At 38.7% G+C, this 22,105-nt stretch overlaps 1 protein-coding gene across 3 annotated transcripts in view; it reads left to right on the top strand.

Annotated features, from left to right (window-relative positions):
* The window catches only part of THSD4 (thrombospondin type 1 domain containing 4), a 237,742-nt gene that overhangs the window by 36,281 nt on the left and 179,356 nt on the right, over positions 1-22,105 (top strand). For all 3 annotated transcript variants that reach the window (XM_015872714.3, XM_085515675.1, XM_015872715.3), the window contains exon 5: positions 6,531-6,960. In XM_015872714.3, coding sequence (XP_015728200.2) covers positions 6,531-6,960 — 430 coding nt within the window. The remainder of the gene's footprint in view (positions 1-6,530; positions 6,961-22,105) is intronic.

Below are 22,105 nucleotides of genomic sequence, written 5' to 3'. Positions count from 1 at the left end.
AGGGGATTTAAAACCGTATGAGAGAGATGTTTATTTTTCATCTAAATAAAATTCCAAACCATCTAATGATGATAAAGACCTCCCTGTGAGGAACTTCCTGGCAGAATGAATAGCTAACTGAAGTCATTTCGGCCTCAGACAGCCTTTATGCTGTCCCATCTCTCATCTGTGTTAATGCCCTGGTAAGCTTTGGATCATGCTTATTAATTAGTATCGATTTTTATTATGGTGCTGTGAGCGCACTTTGGATGGCATTACCAAAGGTAAAAACCTAATGTGATACTGTAACTGCAAGACACCCTGGAAAAATTCTTCTAATTACTGTGTGCTTCATCCTTTCCTGAAGTGGGATGAATGGAGGGAGAGGTGGAGAAATGGGGTCAATTGGGTACGCTCAAAGACATGACAGTACGTTTCTCTAGTGAATGACTGAAGTGCATCATTCCCTAGTGAACGATGGAAATGCAACAGATCTCCCGCTGTTGTTGTAATATATCTCAACTGGGTTGTGTGGTCACTTGTGTCGGATTTTTGCTGTGTTACCTGCTGACTACATGTCTACATTATTCAATCAGACCTTAGAGCTGAGGGGCAGAACTAGTTCTGTTGCAGTACTGAAACACAGCTGAGTTTATACTGTACTGGTTGGGAGATCAGCAGAAGTCAGTGTAGGGTGACTGCACTGAGTTCATTGCTTCTGTGCTGAACTGGGGTATTAGCAAAGATCTCTGTGGATAGAAGAATTGATTTATGGTAGATAGTGCGTATCTGCCATGTGTTAATCCAAGAGACAATTCACCTAATGACTTTTAAAATTATCTGTATTCTACCAGGAAAAACCAACTTGGTTTTGGGAATTCTGGGGTGGGGTTGGCTGGGGGAGTAGCAATAAGTGGAAATCACTTTGTGTTTACCAAAGTTACAACAAATGTAAAACAAATTATTTAGTGACATTGCTTTAGTTACCTTGATAATGAAAATCAGAGTGAAAGGAATGCCTACGCCATTTTAAGTGTGACAGAATGTGTTGATGAAGTGTGAATAATTTGGTGTAATGTCACAAAAAAAGTTGGTGACGGTGGCTCTGCTTTCCAATGTCTGATTCCCAACAGGGGTGGTTTAACTCCTTTGTGACCAAACACTTGGCAAAGCTGACCGCTCGCCACTTTAGGACTATTTTCCAGGTCAGTGAGCAGATAGGCGTGCACTTTCGTAACATATAGCAAAGTCAAGGGGCTCGCTTCTTTCATTCATGTTTAAGTGATTTTCTCCAGATTGATTTAAAGCTGGTGAAAAGTGAGTGTCTGGAATTCAGGACTGAGCAGGGCTGTGGTGCAGTACTGAGAGGCAACACAGAGTGTGGTTTGATATGAGACAACCTGGCTGTTGAGAGCTCTCCCTTCTGAGCAGATGGAAATGCATTTCCCAGGAGCGGTTTGTCATTCCTTTTCATTAAAAATGATAGTTGTGAGAGAGTCTGCTAAAATGATATGAGGTATAAACTTGGTGGCAGCTGTGACCAGGATAAGGCAGTGATGTAAGGCAGCCAGAAATATGTGGTGGGCAGCCTTTTTAAAGGAAACCTTTCTGTGTGCCTAAGGATATTTAAATCAGTGAGCCTGTAGCTGGTGTGCAGTTTTTCCTCAACTCCAGTGAAATAAATGGCTCAAGGATGTTGCTTTAGGGATGTTTCAAGAACTTGATATCATTCCATGAATTATTTTTGAGTGAAAGGTTGATATCTGAAAATGTAGGAATTGCAGCTTTTTTGGGGTTCATTTTAAGACACCGTTTCAACCAGAGGTCAAGTCTTTTATGATGTTATTAGGAAGAGCTTAGCTTTTGCTAATGTTCAAACTTGTAGTTTTTCATTTACAAGAGAAGTATTTTGATAGGCAAGTGGAAGGAAGTGCTGCAAAGTTAATGTAAAATCCATTCTTTATTCTGTCTGATATCAGAAGAGAAAGAAAACAAGTTATGCTTTAGATAGAAGTGAGCCAAGGAACCTTTGCTTAGAGAACTATGGGATAAATGTAAGGAGGAAGGAAGTGATGAAAAAGGGGAAAAATGAAAAGGTATTTGTTTGGGAGAGAGGCTTTGTGAAGAGCACTTCAGAGAGCAGGTGCAAGGCCAGGAAATCTGTAATCTTACTTGTGCATTTTAAAGATGCTGTGTGTCCTTGGATCAAAGAGGGTTTCCATTCAGTACAGATAACCTACCTGCTCACCAGCTCCATAAGTACTTCTTTCTTAGTGAACCTCGAGAACACTTGAGGTTCAAAGCATTGTTTGTAGTTCATAAACTCAGAAGAGATGATGATGTGATTATTTGCCTGTTGAGGGGCATGTATGTCCAGGGCTTCAGCTGGAAAAAGCTGCTACAAGAAATTTCCTTTTTGGTGCTGTGAGGTGAAGTCTGCTGACTTGTCCCTAACGTGAGAGGGAATGTTAACAGACAAGAAGTATAACAGCTAACAGTAACTGTTGTAAGATAGGTTTGCTACAATCCCTACACTAACAGTAACAGCTCAAAGACTGATTTCTTGTACTTGTCTGGGCAAATGTATTTTTTAATTCAAGTATATATTTAGGTTGGCTGCAGTTTAAAGGTGCTCATCGTTTTGGTTATCAAAGTGCTAAACAGATTTGTCTGAACTATCAGGGAGGTGTGTATGTGGGAATTCTGCCTAAGAAGATTGCCAGATCTGCATTAAACAGCTGTTATGCCTCTACTTGAGATGAACATAATAGATCAGAGATATCTACTGGCTACATCTGACATGAAACACTTAGTGCTGCTGCTTGCTTTTCAGCATGTATTTTCTATTAAGCAGTAATTTCCCCTTAGATGACAACTCTGTTCCTAGTGGCATAATGTCCCTCTTTGTTTTTCTGCAGTGGAAGCTTTGTCAGAGTTGTTTAATGCTTAGATCTTTCTTGTAGCTCTTTCTGAGTGTTTGTCTGAGAGATGTTGACATATTGTGATTTTTGTCAACAGATGTGATTGATAAATGTATTGTTGCTCCGGTGGCAACATCTGCTGCTACACTAAGATGAGCCTGTTGGTTTTTAGCATCCTTGGACACGTATAGGTCTAGGGGAGTGCTGTTACTTGCTTGACCCACTTGTGACCTGTGTTGTGATGCAAACAAACAACAACAACAAAAACCATGAAGAGGGGCTTCCAAACCGCGTTGTGGTGAGGAGTGTGTAATGTGGGTTATGAGAAGAAGGTAAGAAAAATGCATCTATCAACTGAAAACAGCCAGTAAGCTGTCAGGGCTTGACTTAGTTCCATCTCCTACAGGTAGATCAGAGCAGAGTTGAATTAGCATAAACCAAACAGTGTCAAGAAGGTTAGTTTAATTCCAGTTATTAAGCAAATGATAGCCACTGTCTGATTTTCCTCCTCTTTCCTACCCCTGAATGCCCTCTCCCCATTGTTCTCTCCTCATGTATGGATCTACTCGACTTTCCTTCTTTGTTACTGCATGACATCATAAATTCTACCTGACGCTCCCCAAGGAATATAAAAACTAATTACCACCAAGCTATTTTTACAGTCTTCTTAATTACATTGCAACAGTCTTCATTCCCAATTTTTAAAGATGTTGCCAAGCGTGAATGAAAGGTGCTTGAAGGCAAAACACAGAGCTCTGAATAGTTTCCATCCAGGCAATAATGGTTTAAATGAATGCATACACACTGATAAAGATGTTAATAATTAGAGGTTGAGTGTTCCACTTTGTTTCCAGCAGTTTGTATGTTGAAAGAAACTTAAAGTTCCCATCTAGAAGAAGTTAACCTTCCATTTCATGGAAAGTGTATTCCAGTGAAAAAGGCAGTTCATAACTCCCTGCACAACCTGAGCAGGGTAAACTTGTGGGGTCTTCAGCAAGGTTTCCAAGTTATAGCGTTAAAGAAAAAAAGAAAAGCTAAGATGAAATAGGAATTAACAGTGAGCACACTGTTATTGCTTCCAATACTAAGAGGCTGTTGTTGAGCACAAGTTGCGGCATCGAACACTGAATGAGAAATCCCTCCAAATTATTTTTTTTTTCAAATTTTTGCGATTAATTTGATGAGATTTCAGCAGCTTTTGGTCACGTTGTGCCCTCAGCCGTGGATTTAGCCTTTCAACTAATATGCTATATTTAAGCTTGCTGTTTGCTTATTTATTTTCTTCCAGGCTGAAGAGTCCTGGTTTGCTTGTCATTTCTTGCATATCCTTCAGTTATTTTCAGTTCTCATTCATGACCCTGAACTGGAGGTTAACAGTCAAACATCAGTCTCATTTTTGCCCTTTTGCTTGACCTCTCCTGGTTTGTGAGCAGCAGTTCCTCCAGGCAGGTCAGCCGACGTGCCTCGCTGCTCCTCTGTGGAAGTGTTTGTAGCTGTAAAGAATTTGGCATTTAGATGGCTGAAACAGAGGTGTATTCCTACCATTCCTCTGGTCTGAAAATGGTGTAGTGCTCTGTTATTCTCAGCTTTCTCTTTCTGATGCCAAATGAAGCAACCTGACTGTTGCCCATATATTTTAAAAACTAATTACAACAGGCTTGCCAGCCTGTGCCCTCCCTGGGAAGGCACTGGCACAAGAAACTGCTCTTGGTCAGTCTCATTAGAGATAAGGGCATGTGTAAGTAAGGACTTGTATCTATTTCCCAAGGTGAGCCAGTTTGCTCCAAAACCGAAGATGTTTCCTGAGAGCTATAATGCAGTAGTTTTTCCAGAGTGCCAAAACATGCCAGAATGTGAAGAAAGGAGGACTTTTGTTTGAAATTTGTTTTACTCTTACCTGGAAATGAGATACTATGCTCAAATTGAGAAATGGTAGCAAGAAAGGGGGAATCAATTGATTTGGCCATTAAAAAAGCTCCACACAAACAAACTACACACCACGTTGTGCTTGTTTAAATCCAGTTGTCTTTAGCCTCAACTTCTGAACTAATTGCCATTCATAATTTCTCTTTATTTCCTCTCCTGTCCCCTTACAGGACACTTTTTTTTTTTTTTTTTTTTTTTTTTTTTTCCCCTCAATGCTATAAATCACTGTATTGCTTTTCTCTGCTGAAACCACCAAAAACTTACCTCAACAATGACCATCATGGTCACAGAGCAGATTAACTGCTATAAACAGCTCAAGAGTGTTGTCTGCTTATCTGCCGGGGTAAATCAGCACTCTTGTTCACACATCCTTGAGCCAGGAAGATTGATTAAAGGCCCCACGTGGCCATAAAGCTAGAATGTTAAGTGACTTCCATGGTTTCCATGTAACAAAGGTCTTGGGAGAACATAAGAGTGAGGAAGAAAACAAACATGAGAAAAAACAAACCCGAAGAAAAGCCTTTGATCTGCTGGCTGGCTGACATCTGTAACATTTCAGTTTCTAGAATATAAGTACATCCATTTATAGCCTTTGGTTTTCACTGCAGTTCAAGTCTATTATTTTATACATATTAAATTTTATAATTTAATTTTAGTTTTATGGCTGGAAGGAAAAGGACTTCTTTTCCTCTCTTTTAAGAGCATCTCGTATCCTGAGCTGCAAAGGTTACCCAGATCATCTATATTCACACATTGCTCTCTACTGGGAGGGATATTTTTGCCAGCTTATTTCTTCAGACTGCAGCAGTCCTGACGTGATGTTAGCTGTTCAGGATGGCAATGAAAATAAATACAAATGGGCCTATTGCTTGCAGATAAAATTCCAGGATTAACCCTTTTGAATAGCAGGACTCAAATGTATTATTCATTTTGTACCTTTTAGCTTGTAGTTTGGTGCTAAGTTTTTAGACTGAGTCCTTTCTTTCTGTGGATGTGTAGAAGACAGAGCTGCCGCTCAGAGAGCACAAGCTCTGCTGGCCAATGCTTCTGGTGAGCTTAGGGCTCCCAGGGGTGGGATGTGGACGTGATCAGACAGCATCCCTGTGTGACACTGTTTCCATGTCCTGAATCTGAGGTTGTCCATTAAATACCAATTATGAGTGAATCCTACTCCTTGGACTCCTGTGTCCTCCTGACTCAGTGCCTGGTTCTTGAATTTCTAAAAGGTATGATTCAAATCTACTGGCTAAAGAAGGAGAAAAAGTAAACCGTACTGTAGCAAGAATATTTTTCTGCATTTGTTGTCTTTTCCAGAGGTCTTTTAATAATATTTTGATGTTCCTCTCTCTGTTTCTGTTTCTATCTGTTAAGTAGCAGTTGAAACAGAACCACAGGAGTCCTTCTAAATGCAAATGTTTAATGATCTCTGCCATATCGAATTCAAAATTTCCCCTGTTGTTACCCAAATCCGCAGCAGGGATTCTCTGCTGTTATGTATCCCAAGCTCTTCAAGAACATGGTTATGAATTTTAGGATATTCTGAGAATTTCTATCTTCAAGGGGAGTAACAGGGTTGAAAAGAACAACACTGTCCTTCCACTTTTGCTTTGCACTGAGAATTTAGGCAAGTAGCAAGTAATGAGTATCTAATGGCTCCTTCATTTATGAATTCAGTAACCACTTTTTTCTCTCTCTGATTTTTAGAAGCAGAAACAGAAATCCTATTGGTCCAGGAAAGTATGGATATGGAAAAGTGCCATACATTTTACCTTTACAGACTGATACTGGTCAGCAGCCTCAGAAACTTCGAAGGCAGCGACAGTCATCAAGGAACAATGTATTTCATCAGAATCCAAATCTCATGAACGCTTACAGCCAGCCAGCCAGCCCTTCACTCCAACATGGGAACCTTTATCAAGAGGAAAGCGGGCCTCAGACTGGTCACCAGGTCCTTGGACCCTCAGTTTATCAGTCGTCTTCATTTCCGGTATCTCAAAACTTGTTTCATGGCAGTGACTCAAGCCATCATGGATCTGCATCACACCCGATGGTCCAGGGTCAGCCCCAGCCTCAAAGGGCTGCAGCTATTGTATGTGTTGGCGCCTACAAGCAATATAAGCTCTGCAACACAAATGTAAGTCTGTATTTCTTATATTTAATTTTTTAGACAACTGTTAGTTTCCCCTGGTATTTTAAATTTTCATGTAGTCAAGAAGTTAGGATGTGCTTTGTTTTTTATCAATTTTTAGGAGTATTTTTTATGAACTTAATTTAGAAGTGTATTTTTGAATACCAAAAGTCCATGTGCAATATTGTAGTTAACTAAAACCAAACCTTCAGGGATTTTAAGTAGTCACTAAACCTACCAGAATGGGCTATTCTGATTTGATAGAGGGAGAAACTAAGTCACAGGAACACTGATTTATTTATTTTTTCATACAAATAATGGAGAAATGGGGTTGGGATAGATCATATTATGCAGTATCTTACTTCTCAGACCCATAAAATAAGGCTAAAATCCTGGGAGTGCTATTCCTGCTCTAGGTAGCATTGGAGCCAGCTACCAGTAACCTGTATCACGTCAGTACCTTTCTATGGTACTGCATGCATTCTGTAACAGATGCTACTTTTGTCAGCACCCGAGTTCCACGTGCTCTGATTTTTGGCTTCCAAACTTTCTGGAGAGAAAATCTGTTCCATGTTAATTTTTAAATAAAACTTATTGTGTTATTACTTCATTCAAAAATTGTTGGGCTGGGTGTAGCTCTGAGCTCTGGGGCAATCTCCCATTGTGTGTGGGAGGCAAGTGAAGTTTTAGTATTTCTCCCCACAAGCAATTTCCATCATGCAAAAATGTTTGGTTTCTGTTGTTGTCTGAGCATTTTCTAATGCATCTCTTCCTAATATCTGTGTCTTGCTGGTGCTACTATTCTGAGGTAGTGTCATAGAATACAACAAGCCCCTGCTGGATATTAGAAGCAGGGCATTCAAGAGTGGTCTCAGTCACTAATACAAGAGCCTATGTGTGTCTGAGGGATTGTGTGGTTCTTCTGCCTGTTAGAAGCTCTGCTTGCAGAGCAGACATGTAGCAACTGAACGTGATCAGGATAGCAAAAGCATAACCTAAACAAGACAGATGAATGCCTTTTTGCTTGTTAGCATAGCAATTATTACATATTTAAGAATAAAGTCTGCTAATTGAGTCTAGAGTATTTGATTGAAGAGCACTAAATGGCAAGAAAGTTTGCATGTTTTTCTGAAAGAAAAAGCATGGAAGGGTTGCTTTGAGCCTCTCAGCTTAGTCCTTGTTATATATTGCTGTTTTGGAAAATCTGCTTCTGTTTTTTGAAGGGGAAAAACAATAAACCTACTTAGTAGGCATTAATCTGGTAAGTTGTCAGTGCTGAGTTTGCTCCCTTGCATTTAAGTGATATACAGATGTCTCAGTGGCCGATGCCCGAGTTCTGTTTTTACTAATAAACCATTCATTATGGTTATATCCAGCACTTTACGTATTGCTTTGAAATACTCTAGGGATTCTTACTACCCTGTGATAAGCTTTTGCTTGGGATCAGTGATTCTTTTTGACATATCACATTTCCCTGTGTTCATTTCATACATTACTGCTTCAAGGCAAAAAGTTGGACAACATTCTGCCTGACCTGAAAAAGTAATGTAAAGGTTTCCAGGAATGATCCCTTTTCAGAGAGCAACAGGAGATAGGTAAAGAAGTTATGAGGTGGAGGAAAGAAGCAATCACAGCCTTAGTGATGAAGGTTTGTTTGTTGAAAAATCTTGTTGAGAATGACAAGCAGGATGGAGAGAAGAGGGCTGTGAGCTTGTGAATGAGAGATGAGACACGCAGGTTGGTGAGATGAGCTGACCACTGCCAATTTTTTGTTGGTAGTAGGGGACATAAGTGAAAATATTTTCATGTTAATTCTGGAAACAGTTGTTTAAACAGAAGACTTCAAAGAGGAAGAGAAAAAAATAGGTGAGCATACTGTTACTTCATCTTTGCTGCGGCTGTGTAAGTGCAATTATAAAGAAATCATTGTCAATATGTGAGATTTTTAGTAAGAAAGAGAAATTGTAGATGGAGTAGCTCTTCCTGGGCACAAAACTGTAGGCATAGTGATGTTCTTTATTTAACAGAATTTCTGATCCCTCAAAGAAGCTATATCTGCTGTTCAGGTTATTTTAGATGTGGTAATTAACATGACTAGGGAAAAGAAACTGCTAAGAACAGTTTGTCTTATAAAGGCCAGGACGAGAGCAAAACAAGGCTGATAGTGTTTCATTTTGTTTGCTTGTTCTTCCTGATTAAATGCTTCTGTACATGGACTTTAATTTAATTTATCAGCAGTGACATGTACCAGAGGCCCTGATAGCATGCAGAGAACAGTCTACTTTTTCTCTTTTTCAGTTCTTTTCCGGAGCATATCAAAACAGAAAATCTCACTAATGGAGAGGGAAATATCCTGTTAACAGTTTTCCTGGTGTTTAGCCACTCCTTCTACAGTTTCTCCTAAAGGCAGTTAATTAATAATGAATTAAGTCAATCTGCCTTGGTCCATTAGGTCATTTCCTCATTATTGCACATTTATTGTTTTTTCATTAATAGCTAAACTCATTTTACATGACTGACAGTTTGATTCATAAGAGTTCAGCTTAGGGATTTAGGGAGAGCAGAGGAAGTGCTTCTATTTAATCAAGTGTTTAGGCAGGCCATTAAACCTATTCTCTCATAGTAGAAGTGGCTTCCTCTCTTCAGTACCTTGCACATACACTTTGCACATGATCACCTTAGGGTGTACAGCTGCAGCAAACAAGCAGTAAACATCTGTCCTTTATGCACAAACAGTACTGCTTGATCTTACCAGGAGTGTAAGCTATTTGTTATGCACTAACCTTCTCCCAGCGTAGCCTCTGTACCTCCAAAATGAAGGACTGATGAGTAAATCTTCGTTACTTCCCCCTGCATTAGAGAAAAGAGAATTATATGGGCGTGTGAGTGAAGTAGGGTTTGAATGCCAACTTGTTTGTGGTGTTTGTCACCAGAACAAAGGAAACAGCTCCAATGGAACATTTATTTACTGAGCACTTCTTGTTAGCGATTCTCTCAAGCACTGCCAAGTTGCTGGCTCTTCATGAGTGTCTGGATGTGTGTGAATGTATTTGGAAATTAACTTCACACTGAGGGCTGCCTGAGGAGTAAGTGTTCGCAGAGCAATTTTCAGAGTTCAGGATGTCCAAGCCTACATGGGTAGTATTAACAGAAAGTGACCCTTCGAAAAATCAATTTTATATAATTTCAAATATTTTTTGTAAGATGTGCAGTGAATGATAGCTTATGGATAGGCATTCACTCTTAATGTGCTGTCCTTAGGGGATGTGCAGGAGGAAAGGCCCTGCTGGCCGTGACAGCCCTTTATCTCTGCTGTTTTGCACTTCCAGCTGTCCAGATTGCACCAGTGCAGCTCAGTCTGCTGCCACTTGGTAACCATGACTGCTTAAATGCTTTGGTGACAAAACCTGTCAAACAAGGTGGTGATTTGGCTGCAGTACAGCAAGAAGTACAGGAAAAATAGGCAGAGAAAAAATGCGGTGGTGTGGTTGAAGAGCAGAGGTGAGGTGAGAGGTCCAGGGCCAGTCCCTACTCTGCCATTATGGGGTAGATCCTTCCATTCAATTCCTATAGCATAATTAAAGATGATGATACTAATTTTGACTTGGTGAGTCATTCCATTTTTCCAGCAGAAGACTTTTTCAGATGCAGAATCCTAATTTAATATAAATCAAATGTTGTACAGGAGTGAGTTGAGTCTGTTAAGAATTGACATGCCTTGTCACCTAGCCATGCAGGCGAGCGCTGGCAGGCTCCCATGGTATCTGGGATCCTGGGCCATGGTGTCAGCCTGTTGGAATTCTGCACAAGAGGTTTTGTTGTGTTTTTTTTTTTTTTTAAAGTTTTCCACTATACGGAAAATGAAATATTTCCCATATTTCAGTTTTTAACAGAGGTGTGAGTGGAAATGTTTAATCTTGTATGGAACTGAAAATGTAATTCCCAGAAGGCTTTGCACAGCTGCTACAAGGATGTAGTTGAGATACTCAAATACTGATGTAATGACAAATAAAAGACTATTTACCTTTAAGATAAGTTTTTTTTTCAGTTAAAAAAAGTTCCCAAAGAACTACTGTGTAGTTTGTTTATACTCTCTTTGAGATTTGTATAGAGTAGGTGTTTGACATAAGTGGAAATGCGGGGTTATGATGACTTATCTTTTCCTGAAGGAATTTTGTATTGACTTTATGTGAGGAATTTTTCCTTCGGACACTGTAGGATTTTATGTACTTTTGGTAGACTGATATTCTGTGGTTGTATAGGAAAATTATTGAAAGCTCAGATGGGTTTATGTTGCTTTAGCTGTAATGCAATTCATGTTATATTTGAAGCAGAACTTCATAAATATTAATTCAGAGTGCGTTATTACAGATGTATGCTTAACTTACCTGGCAGTGGCACAGAGATGTCACTCATAAAACCTTGATGAATTGTCCCTTGTATTCAGCAGAATCACATAGAGACATCTTTGATGAAGCTTTTAGACTGCAGTTGTTTCCTCTGCATCTCAGTACTGGAACTTTATGACATGCTCCTCAACAAGTGAAAAGACTGTGTTAGCACAGAATTGTGTATTATGACATTTTTATTAGAATTTAAATAACTTATGGGAAACTGGCTCCCTTAAATCATGAGGGAAAATGTTGGCATAACTTCAGAAGCTTTCTCTGACAGTTTTATTCCACCAGTGTGCTCTCTACTTGGGGAAGTAATAGAACATAAAGACAACTCCTTTACACAAAGTAATTATTGCTAGGTTAATTTTTTATTAATCCAAAAAAATGTTCATAACAAGGCAGATATCAGACAATTCAAACGTTATTTTGATGTCTAGAGTCTTATGATTTTTAATAAAAGTTCAGTTACAAGATAGTCTTTGATCAATGAACACAAGTTATCTTAAACTAACCTGGCATGCAGGGGTCCAGGAGTCATGCTCTAATGCCCTGTTGTGCAAAAACCTATAAAATATAGGCTTAAAAATCTAGATATTGTATAAAAATGTTGTAATGTATATATTCATACAGGCATAGCCTTCGTTCTCCAGGCCAGGGAGAAGTGAGCAGTAGGGTCTGTTATGTTCTCATGTAAACTTCCTGCTTCATATAGAAATAAAGAGATTTTATCCAAAGACAGCTTAGTAAGATGTTAATAAGGTATAACATCACCTATGATAGTTTAAACATGAAGTCAGTAATGTGTAAATATCCCACTGAAAAGTTGAGAGTGTGTGTCAGTCTGTGAGTGCATAGTCACAAAGACACAGCAAGTAAATTATATGTTCAGTTTGCACATACAGTAATTGCACTTTTCCTAAGAGTTAAAAGGCCAGTGTTGCCCAAACTAGTCAATTGCACAACTTGGTTGTGCTTGAAGCATTTTGTGACATGCTGTTCTAGTTTAATGAGTGGTGCCACCCCCTTTCATTCATCTTTTCCACTCAAATGTTATGAAACAGTAAGTGGAACTCACACTGTACATTTGGAAGATCAGTTGTGAGTGCTCATAGTGACAGTGATTTTAGCCTATAGAAAGTAGTCCTGCTTTTGAAGCAGTAGTCACGTATAGCTTGATATTAAATATCACACAACTCAAACCATGATGAATGTGGCTCAGGATTGTGTACTATGGTTAATGTTCTATCCACACTGAAATTCCTCTTCTGGTAAAAATACCCAAACACTCCTTGTAATGTTCAACCTAAGCTTTCAGTTTCCTTCCTGTGTTTCATGCTGTTGCTTCTAAATACTGAAAGGAATTCTCATGTCTGTTCTTGGTGTTAATAACCTGGAAGCCAGTTCCCCTCTTCTACCACAAGAGCTGGCCAGTTCCAGAGACATTCACTAACATTAGTATGAGGTTTAACACAAGCTCTGTGGGAACTGAATTTTCCAGAGGCTCTATGAGCTTCACAGTGTGCACTGTCTTGCACTGTGGAGTGTTGAGATGCATTACCTTGTTCAAACCTCTGTGCCAGGTTTTCAAGAGGAAACTAATCAGTGAAAATTAGGAGTTCAGAATTTCAACCATCTAAAGTCAGCTGCTTGCATTCCTGACATAACTGCAGATTTGTTTAACAGAGTACTGTAAATTTGAGTAGTCATTTATCAGTATAGACGAGTGTTGTGGGAGATACTCTAAGACATTCCAGCTTGTCTGTGCTTCTTTTTGTCAAGTGTTATTGACAAAAGATTTTGAGATCCTGGTGTGCAATTACTCAATATTCCTGTAATTCAAACAAGAAACTTGCTTTTTGTTCATTTGTTAGTTTAATTGCTTACAGTTTTTAGAAGCAGGGGATGCTGCAGATGTCTAGAAATACTGCTCAAGGGAAATCTCTTGAATTCATTTTCAAAATATGTATTCTTTGAAATATTGCCATTATAGGCATTTGCTACTAATTCCCTTTAATTGCAGGCATAGGAAAGACCTCCTGTCAGTTGTCAGTATCTGTTTTAGTACCACAGAATCACCAAGGTTGGAAAAGACCTACAAGGTCATCCAGTCCAACCATCCACCCATCACCAATTGTTCTCATTAAACCAAACGTTCCTTGAACACCTCCAGGGTCAGTGACTCCACCACCTCCCTGTGCAGTCTGTGCCGGTGCCTGACCACTCTTCCAGTACATGAAGAGAGCGCTTTTTTCCCTGGTGTTAGTTTAGTACTACTGATAATAATGGACTGGGTGTTTTCAAGGTGGCATGAATTCCATGATGGCAGGAATTTGTAGAGAAATTAGCTGCCAGTACACTCCCAGTCTTCTCTTGTGCTGACAAAGGTGAGTGGAGGAAAAGGTAAGTACAGGAGAAGCTGCCAAAATTAAGCCAAGGTTGCTTAAGGAGACAGCAGTCTGTTAGCAGTGCTGTTGCTGGAGTTTTTAGGTTTTTTGTTTGTTTGTTTAATTTAAATTTTTTACATTATTTTTAATCAAGGCTCTAAACCTGCAAACAATAAATGGGCAAAACTCAAGTAAAAAGTGGGGAAACAAATGCAGGATTACATGAGCAGGAAGATGTTTCCTTTCTTACAAGGAAAGGTTGTATTGGAGGATGGTGGACTTCTCTCTCAGAAGTGCTGAAAACAGGGAGCTGCACTGTGTGCTCTGTGCTGCCCAGAACAGTTAAAAAAAAAATAATCAGGCTGCAGAAATAATTGAAATAGTAGTGATAAATAAGCAAATAGCACCAGGCTGCAATGCTCTGTGTCTGTTTTGCTAGCGAGTCTGTAGTTGTCCAGAAATAGCACCTTTCAGGGCATGATATTGTGCGTGTAGAGACATGCAAGCTCAATTAATAAGAGTTTCCTTCAAGTGATATGTTGATAAGGCTTTTTGTCTTTCAGTTCTTGACTTGTAGTTGTGGAGAAGCCAATCCCCTGTTGTTTATAACCATCACCACAGTGTTAGTGAGTCACTGGGTGATCTGTAGGGGGTAGAAGGCAGGGGAAGATCCCACGCCTCTTCCTGAAATCTGTCTTCTGTTTTTAATTTCAATATTCAGTAAATTCCATGCCAAGCAATGAACTGTTTTCTCTATTTCTGGTTGCATTATGAGTTGCAGCTAGCAAGCCTGCTCACTCTCTTGACTGCCCATTTAAGACCTCTCCGAGTCACTTTTTGGTGGCAGCTTCTTATGATGGTGCATAGTTCAGTTCTTGGGTAGCAGAGTGCCATTATAGGATTCTCAGTGTGATGTAGTCAAACTAGCCCAGTTTCAGGGCTTTCAGAACTGGAGTTTTGTGAGCAATCATAAGGAAACTCTTGTGTGTTAAGAAAATTGCTTAATTATTTACTGTTTTATTTTACCCCAGGTTCTCTGCATAGATCTGCAGCTCAGTTATTAGTGATACACCGCTTAATGTAATTACTATTCAGCTTTTGGCTCCCTGCCTTAAAAATGTTCATTGCAGAAAAAAAAATGGCTTCTCTAAGGGCTATTAATTGAAATTGTTACCACAGTGTTTGATTTAACATTCACAAACCTGCTGTGTGATTGCAAGATCTAATCTTTGATGTAAGAAAGGGAGCTGAGGTATGGAATAATGAGATACAGAAAAAATAGTAAATTATTTAATGCTCTGTGTTGAGTAATTGGGATTTTTTCCATGTTTGGTATTGTACATATTACTTGATGATACTCAAAGCAAAATTTGCATTGACCGAAACTGCAATTATGATTTGGCAACTCATCTGCAAATGAGATCCAGAGGTTTTCAGTCAGACACCAAAAATGGAAACTACGTAGTTTCTTAAACTGAGAAGGGATTGAGCTAAACTGTACCGTAGGTGAACTTTTGCTCCCAGAATAGCAGAGCCCCTAGAAACTGCAGACCATCTTTTGTGCTCTTCAGTGGATACATCTGCCACATGCCTACTGGCTTCTACTGTGGATGAGGCAGAGATCATGTAGTCACTCTTCTACCTAAACATTCCTTATTCATCCCCAGAATTAATTCCTCCTGCACACTGAGTGAGTCATAGGTCACAGGGGAAAGAATAGTGTGCAATCATTCATATGAGGCACAAAGAGCCAAAACAGATAGTAGTTGCATGGACAATCTCATGTCTTCTAAGTGGAGACTCAGCATTTTCTTAATGTCTTGTAGCAGACTGCATGAAGCTTTGTAGTTTCAAAACAAAAAGGAAGAAACATTCAGAATCAGAATCCTGCCATGTGATAGGCCAGCATTCATATGCCTCAGCAGCATGCTGCAAGTGAGCCGTGGGCAGTTCATCCCTACTGGTACTACAGGGCAATGGAAATACTTTGCCATTGTGTTCGTGTGTTGTTTTTTTTTCCACCACAGGTGTTACAGCTGTTCTTCCAAATATAGCCTGTCTCTGCTTTTTGCCCTCTAGCAGAAGCAGACCCACTGTATTGTCTTGACCAGTCATGCTTTTCCAGCTCTTTTCACTCTTCTTCTGCCTCCCCAGTTCTACCTCCTTCTAATTAGGCTCCTTCTATTTACTTCCGTCTGGTTTTACTTTCTCAGATCCCTCTGGCCAATTTGTGCATCCAGCATCATTTATTAGAGTCCTGCTCTGAACTTTCATGTTTGTTTTTGCAAGATATTCCACACATTCTAGGTACCGGTGTTTGTATTAGGCTGCCTCTGCATTGCCCGTGGTGCCTGCAGCAGAATCCAAGTCAGCATTGGGGGCAGAAGAGACACTTTGTAGTGCCTGTCCCAGTGCAGACCTGAGGAGCACGTACCTATGATTGTTGGAAAGCTACTTGGCCTCTTTGAGTCTCAGCTTTGGAACATGCCCCTTGTAAACGAATACTGCTCCAGTACTGGAGCTGCAAAACTTCAGCAAGCTTTTACTGAGCACGTGCAAAGTAGGATTATCAGTATTTTTTCAAAAGCTTATGGCTGGCTATATTTGGGTAGAGTTCCATATAAAAGACAGAAGATGCATTCTTGACAAAAAACACTTTTCTGGCTGACTTAATTTTTTACTCATTAGAGACAAAAAAAAAAAAAAAGAGTATTTGACGCATGGGAAAAAAATAGAGCACTTCTCTGCTCTTGTTTTTCTTCAGACTCGTTTTTGGAAGAAATAATTCAGTCAAAAAATAAGATTAAGACAGACACCAGCAGTGGAAAATTGTAGCCTGGACAGTTGAAGTTCAGTGAACTCATGAGTAAACAGACAGTGCTACCAGCTGTAGCTATACCAAAGTGTTTTAAGGCATGGTAAACATATCTGCCAGTTAGTTTAAAGTGGCTTAGTTTAAGCAGCAGATAGTTTAGGATGTTCATGGTTGTGATTTTTTGATGGAAATGTGAACTCTAAAATGAGGATAATGCTGCACTTTCTGTGAGTGGTGGTGAGAGGTTGTATGAGCCAAGTGTAAATTACATTTATGGTACCTGAAAGTTTGTGTGGAAAGCAAATGCTCCCCTGAAAAGTGACTCATATTTAACACAAACAGAACAAAATTAATTCTCTCAATGGGTTTATTAGAATTCACTCTAGATATCACTGATGTACATTTGTGCCTCTTGGTAACCTGCATAGACATTTATGTTCCCTGAATGTCATGTAAAATGGAAGTCCATAGCTAACAACAGTGATTGTTTGCTGTAATTAGATTCCTTAATTAAGATGAGGAGGATTATGGCAATACAAATCAAAACCTTTCATAAACTTATAGTCCTCCTGCTGGATCAATACAGGTACTCCCTCCTTCCACACAGAGGCCAGTCATTTAAGTGGAATGCATAATGTTAAATTTACCTTTAAAGTGATCAGGATTTCAGACTTTCAAAGCTAATGATCACAGAATCACAGAATTATCAAGGTTGGAAAAGACCTAGAAGATCATCTAGTCCAACCATGTTCATGTTGTCTCTCAAAAATTGTTTTGGAGTGATAGATTTTTCTAGTATAATGAATTAAAATTCGTTTAGGACAGTTCTATTTATTTATAGGTGCTATCATTATTATTTATTACTAAATAAATAAAATAGCTAGTTTTAATGTGTAAACCTCACATTTTCCGAGGACCCTGGAGGTGGTCCAGGAATGTTTAGATGCTGTGTTTAGGGACATGGTTTAGTGAGAACTATTGGTGACAGGTGGATGGTTGGACAGGACGATCTTGTAGGTCGTTTCCAACCTTGGTGATTCTGTGACTACAAAACATGCTGTTTCTATGACGTTTTTGAACAACAAAGACGTGAGACAGCATGCCAGCGGCAAGACCTAAAACTTTCCGTGCTAAGCCATTCTTTAGACTTGGAGCCAAATTTTGTCAAATGGAAATAAGGTTTAATTGACTTCCCATTAAATGAGGCAATAGTGTGAAATCTAATTATCTTGAGCATTATGTAGTGTTTCTAGAAATAGATATTTGAATGCAAGGATACTTGTTCTGGTGGATTTTTTTTTTCTTTTGATGCAGCACATTTATGTAGAAAAAAATATCACTGTTGTACAGCTGTTGTACAAGGTAGTTAACGTTTCTTTGCAGATGCCAAGTATTTTTAATGCTTGATTAGGGTTAAGTAAAGAATATCGTCTGTGCGCTCCAGTCTCAGTACTGAAGTACTCAGGGAACTGGGCAATAAAATAAATTTTGGACAGTAAAATAGTAACTGAACTTTGGAAAAAATGGCTTTGGAAGGAGTGAATAGTCATCTGGTTTTGTGCTGGATCAAGAAAAGGACTTGAAACTGTCAGCTGGCTAAGGTCATTGGCAGGTGTGAATTCACATAGTGCTGGCTTCCATGGCGTGCTTGTGTATCACTTTATGCCAGATGATATTCTTTCTGTTTTAGCATCATCTGTTCTCAGTAATTGTTAAACTTAGATACTGTTGAATCCAATGATTGTCATTATTATTTGAAGAAATATTTGTAAAATTACAGCAATAATCAGAAATTGATGATTTTGGTGCTACCAAGGAACTCTACTGTTAATATTCCTCCTATAGCCATTTGGTGAGTCTTCCTAAGTTTAATAGTGCCACATGTTTCTATTTGGACATGCTAGACCAGTTGGATGTTACATGTGAGATGGGTGAGTGGATAAAATTTAATGTAAAGCTAAAGCTGGACTTCAATCTTTTACAAGTTGTTAAAAATCTTAAAAGAAGTTATTTCAATCTAATTTAATAGGTTTATTAGTATTCAGAAAAAGCTGCAAACGTGTGAAGTTGGGAAGAGATGCTTATTTTTGTTGAGTTGATCTTATTATTAGACATACTCTGTTTGAAATTGTGAATTACTAAAGAAGGAATGAAAGGTCAATCGCTAGTAGATACACTTGCAGTATTACGCATTAATGCATTATTTGACTGATACGTTGCAAATTTAATCAAGATTATGTTCAGATGATCCTTCAAAAACTCTTCTAGGTTTATTCAAAGCACTTTCTGTTCCCAGAGTGAAATCAGTTGTGGAAAAAAGGTTTCTGTGTTCCAGCAGGGCCACTAAAATGCCAGTGGTGTTTTGATTGTATCATGACCATTAGGCTGATAGTTTTTTAGATATCCAACTGTCACATTCTGTTTTATTTCAGCTTGAAATGGGGCAAATAGTGTGCAGGAATTGACAAAAGGTGAAAGAAATGGAGGAGAGATGAAGTAGCAACAAAGTGATAGTGAAGGAATTACTTTGGAAGTATAAAGATAGACGTGAAGTATAAACATATTAGGAGGGCAGAATGAGAGTTTTTAGAAGTACAAGCAAAGGGAATGGTTAAACTTTCCGAGCCTGTATGAACATCCAGGTTATGATATATGTGTTTGTATAATATCACCAGGTGATATATGTCTTCTGTGATACAGAAGAGATGACTTGGTAGTCAAACATGTAGTCAATATATAGCAGTATCTTTATAAAGGAAAACAAAATCTTTCAAAATAGAATTAATTTGACTTTGGTATAAAGCAAGGTATCACAATACATATTGGAATGCTTGGGTAGAAAGACACCTGGTGGATTAATAACGTGAGGTGATGCCAGAGAAACTGTAGATATTTTGACAGTGTTTGAATTTGGTGGATTAGCCCACTGCAGCCAAAGAGAAAACAGATTTTGACGAGGGTTTTGCTCCAGTGTTGTGTTGACATGTAAGCAGGTGGGAGATGACCCCACAGCCAGAAGTGTTGGGACCATCCGTTTAACAGCATGACATGCAAAAGAGAGCCACAGCCTGACTGGTGCTCTTGCTGTTCTATTTTTCTAGAGAGTTAATTGAAATATTACAGTCAACTTTGGTTACATTGCTGCTCTAACAAAACTTTATGGAACAATGGATGTGAAATTGAAACAAACCTGGGGCGGGGATCAGGGAGTCAGCAAAGTGAGCTACCTTCTATAGAACTACAGATGTGCAATGTTCCTTGAGTTTGGTTTGTTTTTTCTTTAATGTGAAGAGGGAACGCCATGGTGATTCAGGAAGGTTCTGTTTTTCCTGGATCTGGTACACTTCTAGTAGGAAAAAAGCACTTTTCCTGGCTGTTAATTTGTCCTGAGAAGCCAAAGAAAGGATGCCATTTGTTGAGGTCAGACAGTAGATAGTCTCAGATGCACTGTACAGTAGATACTATTTGTATATATTGGGCACACTAAAACAGCAGAAAATTCAGAAGTCAGTATTGCAAATCTGTGTGGAGATGTTTCAAATGATACTATCTTGTTTGAGTAATAATTTGATTCACCGCTTTTTGAAACTCTTATTTAGGTGACAAAATTGGATTATTATTATTTTGTTAACTTTTCTGCCCATGACAGGCAACCCCTTGAAAGCACTGCAAGTATTACTGTATTAATTGCTCCCTTAGACTTTGTTTTAAAGGTTCTCTCTGGTTAGCGAAAAGTTAATAGTTTATGGTGATCCTGTAACTGAGCAGAATTTCCACTGCAGCAGACATGTAGGAGCAAATGCATTATTGCTTGATGCAGTGCCAGGACTGAAGCATTATAGGTGCTGATTCTTCCTAAACTTGTCCAGATACTGCTGCATTCACAGATGTTAATTTTCATTGCGTGTAAAACCAGACATTTATGGTGCACTGTCTGCGGTCATGGACTGCAACTAGATCTGGCCAGCACTCTTTTTTTTTTTTTTTTTTTTTTTTTTTTTTTGAAAAGCTGTTCTTCACATAAATTTAAAAATTTTACATTTTTAAGTTTCTCGCCTGTTTTTGATTTTACAAACATGAATTCCATCTTAAGAAAAAAAAAATCATTGGGTATTTTGTGCCAAAGGTATCTGAACGTGGTACACCTTATTTATTTTTTTTCATTGGCAGGCAGTTGTGTTCACATTCTGTATAACCTGAAGAATTAGAACTTTTGGGAGAGAAAATAATCTCCAGTTGTTTAAATGAGCCTATTGCTGTCTTGCAGTGTTTCAGAAACAAGTATTTTAATTGTTTTCCTTTGGAAGCATTTTTATCCTTTGGAATGGAAAAGGATTAATAAGATTAGCTGGAACTACTGCAAGAGGACAAAACTGAGTGTAACTAGATTGCTTAGACTTAATTTAATATGCAGTAATAGAAAATATTAATTACAAGTTATCCTTAGGCCCAGAGAACCCAGAAGGGCTGTGGGCACTGGAAAAAGAGTTGACCAGTTACTGCAGGCTGTAGAAATGAAACAGTGCCAAAAATGTTAGCCAGTGTCTTAATTGCCTTTAAAGGTGGCTTTGGAATCAGAATGACCCTCCTTTTCCAAAAGTGCACCATCTCAGTGCAGCCTTGAAGCAGTTTGCTCATGGCAGGCATGGTGCCAGTGTGAGCACACATCAGCTGCCAGACCAGTGGATTTCTGGTATATTGCTGATACTTTGTTAGTACAGTGAAGCCTCAAAGATTTGTTAAAAACTTGTTATTTTCAAATGTTTTCCAAAGTAGGGTAGGATGGTTTCTTACAACATGATGATCTGCAAGTGATTCAGATCTGGGAGACTCCTGGAATCCATTGGTGACAATCTTCTGGTTCAGGTTGTGGATGGACCAACATGAGGTGAAGCACTGATGGACCTGGTTCTCACTTATGTGGACAAAATCATTAAAAACCATTAGCAGTTAAAGAGTAATTTATTTCTTTTTTTTAAAGTCAAAATTATAGTTTTTGAAGTAATTAATATCTGCCTCTACACAACACTATCTGAGATTTATCTTAGTAGATGTACCAAATATTTTTTGCTCATTTACCCTCTGCATGTGGTTTTAAAAGGATGATTGAGAAATTAAAAAAAAAACCAAAAAAAAAAAAAACCTTCTGTTTTTACATTAAGATTTCTATGATCTCCCTCAGTTATCAAAACTTCAGTTATCAAAAAAGAGGTGTTTGCTTTTGAGTGGAAAATAATGAAACTCCAAATCTATTCCTAATTAAAAAAAGACAACAAAAGTATCAGTTACATTTTGTTTACAGAAGGTTTGTATTCAAATACCTATGACACAACACAGTACTAATGCCCTCATGTTGCAGAGGGAGAACTGAGGAAGAATCACTCAATGAGTTAAATGCTTTAGCAAAGCCTACACTGAAAGCCTATGGAAGATTTAGGGAAGAGGTCCATGTTGTTTACATCTTAGTGCTTGGGCTTGACCACAGGAACATTCTTCTTCTGCAAGCGTGCCAGCTTTTTAAGATAAAATTGATGTTTGTTTGGCAAAGGGACAGG

Source organism: Coturnix japonica, chromosome 14 (assembly GCF_054131305.1).
Source record: "Coturnix japonica strain WE chromosome 14, WE-NBRP24, whole genome shotgun sequence".
Classification (NCBI taxonomy): Eukaryota; Metazoa; Chordata; class Aves; order Galliformes; family Phasianidae; genus Coturnix; species Coturnix japonica.
The sequence above is the reverse complement of the archived record's forward strand: the minus strand, read 5'-3'. Positions and strand labels throughout refer to the sequence as shown.